The sequence below is a fragment of the Haemaphysalis longicornis genome, unplaced genomic scaffold, assembly GCF_048455015.1.
Source record: "Haemaphysalis longicornis isolate Haplotype H1 unplaced genomic scaffold, Haemaphysalis longicornis Haplotype H1 scaffold_6, whole genome shotgun sequence".
NCBI classification, from domain to species: Eukaryota; Metazoa; Arthropoda; class Arachnida; order Ixodida; family Ixodidae; genus Haemaphysalis; species Haemaphysalis longicornis.
This window is the reverse complement of record NW_027526407.1, coordinates 71,820,461-71,832,513: the sequence shown is the minus strand read 5'-3', so window position 1 is coordinate 71,832,513 and position 12,053 is coordinate 71,820,461. Positions and strand designations below refer to the sequence as shown.

At 48.6% G+C, this 12,053-nt stretch overlaps 1 protein-coding gene across 1 annotated transcript; it reads left to right on the top strand.

The window, feature by feature from the left end:
- Positions 1-4,814: 4,814 nt before the first annotated feature.
- On the top strand, positions 4,815-10,980 carry LOC144143239 (uncharacterized). Its single transcript, XM_077675023.1, has 2 exons — positions 4,815-5,366; positions 9,773-10,980. Exons 1-2 carry the CDS (start codon positions 5,082-5,084, stop codon positions 10,709-10,711), a joined length of 1,224 nt encoding a protein of 407 aa, XP_077531149.1. The 5' UTR covers positions 4,815-5,081; the 3' UTR covers positions 10,712-10,980.
- Positions 10,981-12,053: the final 1,073 nt, after the last annotated feature.

Genomic DNA, 12,053 nt, shown 5'->3' with positions numbered 1-12,053 from the left:
CCCGGCTGTACCAAGCGCCACGCGGAACCGTATATTCTGCGTCAACGACGGCTTCGACAAGCCAGAGCGGAAAGCCGGGAGCCAGCGCGAGACCCCTCTTTGACACGAAGGCGACGCCGGGAGCTGCCATGCCGAGTTCGAGACTGCGTAGCAAATCCAGCAACAGAGATTCTCGGCCCGAGAAGGCTGGGAAACCTGGCTCAAACGTGGCCACAAAACAAGTAAGCTCGGTACAACGGGTGTCTCCAACAGCACTGACCTCAACCCGTCCTTCCAACTTAAACCCTAAGTCTGCCACACCATGTCAGGGTTGCGCAGAAGTCCCACACAGCTTTTTGAACCACAAAAATCAGTTATGTCAGCTCTTCAATCGCATCTTGACTCATTAGAACTCACTAATCAGGATACAGTGACCGAAAAACGCAAGAGTCCCAACCCACAGCCCCCACCCTTGACTTTCCCCCTCCTTCGCCACAATAAGCTCAGACCGCAGAGGCCGAACCCTAATCCGACAAGTCTTCGTGGTTCCAGTCCATGTTAACCAAGCTTGATGCCCAACTTGGCACCTTAAATCAAAAAGTTCAAAACCTCGGGGAACACGAAAACATCCTTAAGAAAGAAATTAACTCTCTACGAACCGAGCACCTAAACTTCCGGCAAGGGGTAATGTCGCCCCCTGCCCTGTCTGGCCATTTGGAGACCCGACGTGATGCCTTGTACGACCCGACCTGATGACGACCTTGTACGACCCGACCTGAAGATAGACCTGAAAGCACGGGCTCTCGCTCCCACCGCCGACCGGCCCCTTATGCCAGATCCGTCGAACCCAAACCCTCCTAATCACCCCTTGATGACCACGACACAGCTTAACAAGCACGCCACTGCACTCCTGCAGTGAAAGTGTCGAGGCTTCAAGAAGAAATCAGGCTCTTTACAACAATATTTAAGCACTATCGATCCCCCACCTGATATCATCGCTGTCCGCGAAACGAATGGCCTCACCAGGCTTCCTGGCTATATCTCCTATGAAGACCCGTCTAGACGATCCACAGCCACACTCATCCGAAATCTAAAAGCCAATGTACAGCATCACAAAAAGCGTGCGAACACGCACTATTACAACTTTTATCATCATCGACCAAACTTAAATCCAATCTCTTCATCCTCGACATCTACTGCCGGCCATCCACGAAGAAACCTGACGTTCAGTCTACGATACAGGATATCAGCGCCCAAGCTTGCTCCCGTCCGGAACTTATTCTAGGAGACTTCAATGCCCAACACCAACTTTGGCACTACAAGTACAGCACGAAAAAAGGTCGGCAAGTTGCTTCGACCATTGAGCAGCTTAATCTCACCATCCTGAACTAACCCAACACACCGACCGGAACTGGCACCAGTACTTGCAGGGACACCACCTCAGACTTGGCTTTGTTGGCATGCCAGCTCGATGTCACGTGGTCATCCATCCACATTAACTTAGGCTCAGACGACGACATCATTCATCTCCTGTTGCGCAACCGGGACTACAAGGCACGACTAAGAAAAACTCGGATTACGACTTGGGATAATTTCCGGAAGGCGCTGTGCAGCCACTCGCCAAACCCTGATCAGTCCTACACAGCACAATTAGACGACCTTCTATAGACAGTTCATGCTCATACGCGAGCTGTTACCACGACTTACCAGACCCCTTGTGTGGATGCGAGGTTGCTGCGCCTTTAGGAAGCACGCCATAGCCTTACGCGTAGATGGAAACACCAGCAACACAATCGGAAGCTCCGTAGGATGATACTCCTTCTCACTCAACTGGCGGCGTTGTACGCACAGTCGTTAAGCAAGGAAAATTGGCTGCAGCTTTGCGACAGCCTCCAGGGCACTCTGACCTCCCGCAAAACTTGGAACCTACTTAGGTACCTTATTGACCCCCTAAAAAGCAAGGGGAATCAAATCGAAACATGGTCCTCACTCTTCACTCTTACCCCGGCACTCCAGAACAGCTTAATATTTCCAAACAGAGATCCTATCCCCCCACCACCGCACTCTGGCACTCCTAACGCGGACTTCGACCGAGATATCCAACTCTTAAACTGGAACGAGCCCTGGATGAATGCAACAAAAGGAGTGCCCCGGGTTCTGACCAAGTAACCTATAAGCTCCTTGCCAATTTTGGTGACGATGAACTTGCCATCCTGCTTGAACACCTTAATGAATTTTGGACAACTGGCCGCCTACCTATTCAATGAAAAACCGCCGAAGTCCGCTTCATTCCTAAAGCAGGCGAATCCCCACAGATCGACAATCTCCGACCTTTTTCCCTTACTTCTCGCGTAGGGAAGCTACTGGAACGCATTGTACTCAAAAGGCTGCAGCCGTATACCTTGAAGACACCAACCAAATGGCCAAAACAATGTTCGGGTTTTGACAACATTTAAGCACCCATGATATTATGTTGCGACTCAAAGAAGAGGTAATTGCACCTGCCACTCGCCACTCCCCTCGAGCCATTTTGGCCCTCGACCTAAAAGGGGCGTTCGACAACGTTGCGCACGCAGCGACTCTCTCCCGCCTTAATAATACTGGCTGTGGCAACCGAATTTATCCTACATTTCGGACTTCCTCACAGGCCGCCAGGCTGTGCTCAAAATTGGAGATATAAAATCTAAACCAAATCTCTTTTGGCAGTCGGGGTACACCGCAAGACTCTGTATTGTCTCCACTCCTCTTCAATATCGCTTTTATGGGTCTACCAAAACAGCTAGAACAGATGCCGAATCTTCACCACGCACTGCATGCAGATGACATCACCCTCTGGACTGGCAGTCTCGGTGGGCTGCAGGACACACTGCAGCGTGCAGCCGAAGAAATCAATAATTACGCTCAGGCTTGTGGCTTACATTGTTCACAGCAAAAATCAGAACTTGTCATCATCCGGAACCCCCCCCCCCCCCCCCCACGACACCACGTCGAGCCCATCGAAATATCTCTTGACGGTTAGGCCTTACCATACAAGACAATACCCGAAACGACTTTGCCTTGTCAAAACAACGTAATATGTCTGTTCAAGTCGTGCATATGATTAGGCGGGTCACTACCGGCATCGAGGAATGAAAGAAAAGGACACAATGAGACTAATTGAAGCTTTTGTCATATCTCGCCTCACCTATGTCGCCCCATGGATGGCCCTAACCAAATCTGAAATTGACGTACTAAACAGGATTATTCGGAAGGCATTTAAACAAGCCCTCGGGCTCCCCATGAGTACATCGACAAGCAAGCTTCTTCAAATGGGTCTTCACAACAGCATTGAGGAACTCATTAAAAGTCATCTTGCAAGCCAGCGCCTATGTTTGAACATACAAAAGCCATTTAATTTCATGCGGGTCCATCCGTACGACCCTCGAGACGCCGAAGAACTCCCATTGCCTTAGCCCTCATCCAATGCTCCAGCAGAGACATCATCACTGACTCTCAAGCATCCCGCCGCAGCCGTTCCCGCCCAAACAGTTCCTGGCTATGTGCAGCGGTCAAGCCGGTCCCTGGGCCGCAGCCTTACTATCCAGCATAGCGACCGCAGCGCCCTGAGCCCTCTTTCAACCTGACCGGTGTGTTTCTACTGTGGAATTCGCAGGCACATTTCGCGGTTCTGTAGGAGGCGTTTAATTGATGAGCGACGTGGCTACGACACCTACGAACGTGACCGACCTAACCTTCGTTACGGCTACCGCCAGAGGGGTTACCCATCTCCGCCACGGCGGTCCTCTCCTCCTGCCACTTCCGAGTCCCCAACCAATTCTCGTGCGTCGCGACGTCGTTGCCCATCACCATTTCGTCGATCTGTATCTCCGCTTCGCCCTGTCGTGCATGACTTCGCCCACCTCTCGGACAACTAAGTCATGCAGTTTTTGGAGGGGAAACTGCGTCGATCGGGACATAAACAACTCCTCCATAACACCCGTCGAACATGTTGTTAGATCAGTTGAAGGTAACGATATCGAAGCTTTGGTGGACACTGGAGCAAGTATTTCTATTATTCGAGCTGATCTTTGTAAGAGACTATATACAAAAGGTAAAAACCCCACACAGTGGCCATATATTACGTGGTGCGAACGACACGTCCGCGTGGCTGGGTTGCCTGTTCTGCACAGATGCCGTCAAGTTCACGTGTAACGCGGCACGGGCCAATCTACCTTTTGTTGCATCGGTGCCAACGAGCTAATGTTGCGTGGTGGTTACGCACTAATCGCCTATTCCTGATGCTAGGGCGTAATTAGTAAAGAAACCAAACCGGACAGAAAGAACAACAATGGCGTTTTTTCTTCGCAAAATCGGGCGCTACGGCCATAAATTACGCAGCCGCTCTGCATCAGTTCTGAGCAACGGAAAATGACAAGAGCCTAATGCAGAAAAGCAAAATAAACGCCCTGCCACGTCCCTTCTGCACATGATGGAAAGTCGTGGCCGCGTTTACAAGGTATTGGCTGCGACGGAACAGTATCGCACAAGCTAGCGCAGCGACGTGATAACGCGTGCAATCGTGGTGACGCCACCAGTATTTCTTTCTCTATGGTGACGCTGTGATTTCGCTGCTACTTCCCAGCGCAGCGTGCCGTCTACATGACGTCGACGCGGCAGCGTAGCACTTCAATCGCATCCATTAAAAAATTCTCGTGTCACACATTGCACCCGTAACTAAAACAACAAACAAAAATAAATTTCTTACAATGGTGAACGGTGGGGGTTTGTCGGCTGTTTTGCTGTTTTGGGGATACAGAAAAATACGAAACGGCGGCAGTGCCGCTAGCGGCCAGCGCGTGCAAGAGCACGCATTTCCCGTCCCTTCCACGATGTTGCCAGTTGCTCTTGCCTCTTCGTGACTCCGGTCACTGCTGCTCTTACTACCAGAGGCGCTTCGTGCGTCGCTTCCTGGCAGAAGCAGTTAACGATATTGAGGGAACGTACTGTCTTCACAAGGGAGCCATACAAGAGCTGTCGCGTCAAACAGCGCCTGTGAATGTTTTAGACGACAGGACTGTTCAGATTAACCAACGAAGTCCTCGCCCGTGCACGAGTGCGGAATCATGCCTTCCGGCTACCAGCACAGCATCCTGAGGGGTTTCTCCGAGGAGCTGGACTTGAGACCCCTACACTTCGTCGTTCCACCTCCCCCGGCCAGGGTTTGCAGCGCTTGCGGACATGTGTCCAAGTGCACAGGCGCCCTACTCTGCGGACACTTTCTGTGCGGCCTTTGTTACCAGCAGTGCGGACCGGGCGTAGTGCGCACGTGTCCGTTCGACGGCGAGGCGTGTCCAGAGGAAACCGTCCAGTGGAGGGACTTCCCCACCGAACAGCTGCTAAAGAAACAAGTAAGCCGGAACAATTTTCGTCGTTTTGTCGTAGTTACGTGTGACGTTTGATCGGCTTGCTTTATGTAATTTTGAAAACCTGGCGCGTACTAAGCATTGCCGCTGGAATTGCGTGCCTTTTTTGTCCGACAGGATGCACAATTACCTCATAATTAAGAGACCCTGCTACACTTTTTTCATCGTTATTTGAAAATAGTTTCGTAACGTAGTCAACAAACATATCTGTTGCTTAGAATGGAAGGTCACGAAGTTTTTCAGCCAAGAATTACCGTTCTATGCCGAGCATGTAACTTTTGAAACTCACTCGAAATTTTTTTCTCGTTTTCGATCTTGGCGCTCGAATAACGCCGTTATACAGTCAAACCCGTTTATAGCGAACTTCAATATGCACCGCGATTAGTTCGATATATCCAATAGTTCTATATAGCCGAACCCGCCTATAACGAGCTTATTGTTACGAGTTCGCAATCCGCTGGAGCCCCCCGCCGCCTCCCCAACTCCGCCATCCACGTAGGCAGAAACGAACACAGTACAGTAGCCATTACCATACCAAAATAATCCATTTATTGCAAGTATCAAAGCTACTTTCCGCATTAACTGCCCACGTTGCAAAAAAAAAAAAGCCGGTGATTTTTGTTTTCACTTTCGTTTTGGCGGCTTCAATTAGCGTAGCATTCTCTACACGAAACATTGTATGCACCAGTTCGAGTCCGCGTCCTCAAAAATCTAAGAAGCATTGCCGGAGCACATCGACTGCCGAAAGAGCTTCATTATAAGCGTCGGACGGATTTCACTCGCGACATCATCGGGGACGTTGGCGAGCTCTTCCCACCGTTGAGCGATGCTGCTGTCTTGGTCCGGACTCGCTGACTGGGCGGGTTCCGTCGCGAGTCCCGCGCATCGGAAACAGTTACGGAAAGTATTAGGCGTCACGTCGCTCCATGCGAGGCGCAATGTCTCAGTCGCCGTTCTTGCTCCGTGGTCGCGGCCAATCCACATCTCAATCGCCGCTCCGAGATCATGCATTTCGGCGGCCATTCTAGGCGCCCAGAGTTCGGTATATCGGACGTGAACTTCGTTATAAGAAATATGTTTCCCATGTATTTCCGTAACTGAATTATTTTTGTTCGATATATAGCATAATTCGCTCTATCCGGGTTCGTTATAGCCGGGTTTGACTGTAGAGCTGTGTGGCGGCAATTGGTCGCCTTGCTTGCTCCTGCAGCAATAAAGGCATTCGATAGCCACTTCAAAGTAATCGCCCCAAAAGCAAATCGGAAACAATTGGAGGGTCTGCTGCAACGAGCAAATCAGGCACTGCCGCTCCGCTTCCAGACGAGAAGGGAAAAGTGAAAGGCATTTACCCAAAGTGTTGACGAGCCCCTTGAAGTGTCCTAATGAAAAAAAGGCTGCGGCTTAGCTCGGCTAACCTTGCACATGCATATCAAAATCTTGGCTTAGTCATCGGTGAGTCTTGGTTTCGCTCGGTTAACCTTTGACGTAGCTGTGTGGCCGACCACGTCTGAAAGACGTTCGCTCCCGTGCAACGCTCACAGGAGGAGTACCGGCGAACGCGGCGTTCATTCACGGCGAACGCGGCGTTCATTCACGGCGAACGCGAAACTAGTCACGTATAGCGCGAGGCGACCCAGTGGCGCATGCATGGTTGGCTGCCGATCAGCTGATAGGTCGTACCCTCTGCAGCGGCCGCCGCTCGTGCTGAGCAGAACGACCGAAAACGGGGCCTTGTCCGCAACGCCTAAAAAATTCCCCGCATTTCCCCGAGGGGAAGAATGTGAAAGTGCGAATGCACGAGTTGAATTTGCGCGGTTCGGTAATGTTCGCGAAAGAGAGATCACACACACACACACACAACTACGAAGAAAGAAAGATGCATTTATTCACAGACACCTATTTGTGTTGTCGTTGTACTTGATTGCTAGAGCGGATCTCAGCTTTGAAATTTCGTGTCAGTACTCCTTTAAGCGGGTGCATTAGCCCTTCTCACGCCCGATTCCTGGCCAATCCCCCACGTGGGTATGTGCCATGTCAGCGGCCAGGCAGCGCGCGCCCGTCTCCCCCCGTTGCCAAGGAAGACGAGGAGATTCCTGGCCAATCCCCCACGTGGGTATGCTATGCGGACATCGCCGGTGGACGCAGGTTCAGGGTCGCTTAAGAAGTGCATTCGCACTTAAAACGGGCCCGGCGAATCACGCCATGAGCTTCGAGGGGTGTGTTTCCGGTGAACAGGTCAAATTGGGCATCCCCCGCGAAAGCGCTGGACGAAAGTAGTAAGGCTTTGCTTTAAAAAAATTGGCTGCACATAAAGTAATAAAGAGCCTAGTCCTAATGTTTTGCCCATTTGCTGGGTGACACTTGTTGGCGACGGCGCCATTTTCTGTCATCGGGGAGGCGCTTTCGTGCTGTTGTAAGTTGCGGTTGCTGCTGTCTTCTACGTCTACCGAGCATAGGACTATACACGGCGCGTGGAAAGCACTTCACTGCGCATGCGCGGCGACTGCTCAAATCGCGTATCTTCTTGTTTTGCATCGGCCATGGTATTGTCCTCCCTTCCACAATATCATTGTCGCTGCTCCGAATTCCGGCAAGCCCTCGTATCTGGCTGCCTAAGTTGTAGTTTCCTGGTAGCGTCGATGTTTTACTTGCACTGTCGTTTGATGAACACGGCTGATAGGGGAAGGCTGGCAGCGACGGCGAAATTGAAAAGTGAGCCGAATAACACTATCGCCTTAAGAAACAGCGATCAATGTGTCAACGCCGTGTTAGCATTCAAGCGTTGCTGTCATTCCAAACCAGGCGTAGCAGTACAATCGTGCATTTGTTCCTTTGTGGCAGATTTTGTCGCAGGCGGCCATTTGTGCAAACTGATTATTGTGACGTCATAGAAACTGTTTATAGAAACTGTGACGTCATAGAATAAAGTGTTTCTGGAGTCGCTAGTTATGTTTTCTGTATTTATCTAGTCTCATTGCATGGAGCTTGCGTGGAAGTTCGCATAACTGTAGCAATGACACCGGCAGTTTTCAAAGTAAGCAAACTTACATTCGTGTTTATGGTGCCTTCAGTATTGTAAGCAGGACGTAAGCTGCAAGTCAACATTGGCCAGATATTTTGCTCTATGAAATAGGGCGTGACGGTTTAGTCCTTTATTTCAGAGTGATATTATTAATTAGCATTTTTGGGTTTACAGCCACTAGCGAGCAATTCAAATCAAATCAATTCAATGTTATTTTCAACATTACAATGTTGAGGGTCACCCTGGCATTAAGGCTGCGATACGTAGCTTGACGGGGCCATGGGTCCCAATATAAATTTCGATGGCACACGTAGATACAGTGACAATTAAAAATAAAAAAAATACAATCACGTAATACAATAACTTTTTTTACTAAGACATCTGTATAACAGCAGCATTGGATTTACAACAAAAGCGGAGTAGACAATGGCAGACAAAACTTTTCCCGCACTTCACGCGTCTTACTAAAACCATTCAACACAACATACCGACAAAATATGTAAATAAAAACACTGTACGCAACATTTACCTATTGACGTAAGCATCACAAAGGGTATGTCACGTAAACCTCCGTCCTGAAAATTCGACGCTGTTTCGGTTTAATATGGACGGAATGTTATGTGCCAATGTTTGGAAAAAGTAATTAGTTCGGGGAAATGGAACTAACCACATGTCAGGTGTGCGAGTTAAGTAATTCTGGATCCGGTTTGTTAGGCAGGATAATCGTTTTTTTGAAACCATTTGAAAAAATTTGAAGCACCGATATATGCCTAAAATTGGCGGCACCATTCCTGTCTCCTCCTTTGAATATTACCGACACTTTGGCTCATTTCATGTTAGCTGGGACGCATCCGGTTTGCAGGGCAAGGTTATAAATATAAACTAGGTAATTGCAGATGACGTCGAGGACACATGTGACGGGGCGCATTTATGTATTTGTCAATATCGACCCTTTCAGTATTTTTGAGGCATTCAAAAATGTGTTGGACTTCAGAAGTCTGTTGGCTGCAAGAACGCCGTGTCAGAACTGAACACGCTATGATGAAACAATGGTAGGTAAGGTGCATGGAATGGCGTTGATGTAATGAGCATTGAAGTGTTAGGTGAGAGGAGTATCATTCAGGGCCTGCCCGTTAACAATCACGCGAAATTTATCATTTGAGGTTGCGGGAATTCAGTGCACCATTGATAATTGAATCTTTTGAGTCTCGCATCAGAAGTCGAACAAGGAAGTGGCATCCGCGTTGTCCCGCCGTGAATTTGCACTGCACCATGCACATAAATATCGCTTTTAAACTGCATCGTGCGAAGTCTTCAAGACTGGAGCTTTACGTTTTGTTTCCACTCTCACCCTCATTTTTTCTTGCAGGTGAACTGCTGGAACAAAGCAAATGGTTGTAGTGCTACCATCCCCGCTTCGGACCTGTCCAAACACTTCCACCGAGAATGTGAACATCACTTGACGTCTTGTCCTAAGTGTTCTACAAAAGTTCTCTGCAAAAGTCTGTGCTCCCATATAAGATCGTGTGCGGGCAGTCAGCGACCCACCTCGTCAGAAACGGCCTTCGGGCCGATCGGTGACCAGCAATGTACAGGGCCAACATTGGAGCTGTTGTCCACTACAACGTTGCATATGCAGCAGCAGCTGGATGAGCTGAAGGCGGGGCTAAAGCGAATCTCCTTGCAGGAACTTCCCTGCGACGTGGACAACTTGGGGGAAACGTTGAAGCAGGACTTGGAGAAAATCGCAAGCGAAAGTCGGGATTATTTCTCCCGCCACGAAGTTGACATTGGTTTAGTGAAGGACAAAGTTGCTGAAACGGGCAAAGAATTGGTCAAGAATGTTGAGGCGGTTCTACGCCACACTATGAAACAAACATCCCACCAGTGGATACTGAAAGGGTATGCTTCTTTGAAGGACGATGCCACGAAGAAGGGCGTGTCTGAAAGTAAAAGCAATCCAGTTTATCTCTGCGGCTACTTCCTATTGGTTGGAGTTTACATCCAGAAAAGTGGCTACAACAACTCGCTGTCACTGCAATTGTACATGTGTCTCGGTAAGGGCGAGGTCGATGAGTACCTCCAGTGGCCATTCCAGAGAAAGATGGTGCTCTCTGTGGTGCACCCGGAGACACTTCAGAAGCGAGAGGTGACGTGTGAACCGAGTGGTGCGAAATATTACTCAAGGCCAATGACAGCTTGGAATCAGGGTTGCTATTTTAATAATAGCATTCAGTTAAGCATCATGGAATATGAAGGCTACGTCCAGGATGACCAGCTGCAGCTATGTGTTGCGCTCCTAGCGTGACATGTGTTTGTGCATAACATAAGCGCACAGTCAATGTCCACCAATGGTCATTTTTTATAGTTAGGGGGGAATTCCTAAAGCGTTATCTCATTGCTTGAGGCTGACCCAGGGAGGGCAGCGAGAACCGTTGTGAAGAAACAGGAAAAGAAACTTTTGCAACTGTGTTGACATGACAAGCGCAATGTTTGATATTGGACCCGTTAACTCAACGTGGCGATGTGGAGGATGTTCACTGAATTTGTTTTATGAACGCAATAAATGTTTCAATCAAACAAGCGAGTTGTGTCTTCATTAACCTCGGCCCACATAAAGTTTAACTTGACTGCAGTGGAAGTATTTCAAAAAGTGCACTGTTCCACGAAAAAAGGTACTAGTATTGAACGCATACAAATGTAGCTTAATGCGATTTACGCGAATTTTGGGCATGTCATAGGTTGAGGGAAAGATTTGGACCTGATCATTTTTAAACAAGTCTAGAAAACCACGAACAGTTTCAAACAGCCGTGTCACAAACAGCGACACTTCTACCAATGTGCATAAGTATTGTTTAAGACCTATTATTTGAAAGTAAGAAGATTACTGCTGAAGCAAGCACCACCGTGCGCAAATATATAGTAATTCATTATTTTTGGACTGCGTGAGTGCCCACTCTTGGAACTGCATTCGGACAACAATATTGCTTCCGGTGTTGGGCTGGAAATAGGCGACGCTCGCTGAAAGAAACTCTGGCAACTTTCTTGTGTTCCTTCTTCATACACCGTAATGGTATAGATGAAGGTTCTGCCAATGTGAAACGAAGAAAACAAAAATTGGCGAAGGTTTCCTCATGCAGAGCATCGTAAACGAAATCGAACGACAAAATTTTGAAGTCTGTCATTTTGCGGTCCAAATGAATATCGTGGGACGTCCTAATAAATTGGGCTAAGAAAATGCCGGGAAGCTTGCTTAATGGATGCGAGTGAATTGCAGTTTGGGTTAGTTGGCTATACATCATTTGAACAAACAGCGTAAGGACGCGGACGACAGAACAAAAAAAAAGACAGTACAAGTACAAAAGACAGTACAAAAAGACAGTAAAAGACAGTAGTTTCATTGGGTTGTACATTAAGAGTTGTACATAAGATGGTGTGCCTGGAACGTCATACCCTCCGCCAGACGCCTGTCAGCGCCCGGCAGTCCCGGACTGCATGCCCATCAAGTAGCACAGCTTGATGGAGGAAAACCATGTGATGAAGGTAACGCCACTGGGCAGTGTCCCATCGTAGCACAAGAAAAGAACTAAGGTGTTTTTAATGTAACGGTCCTAAGACATTGCTTATTCCACCTTCAGGATGAGACGCAG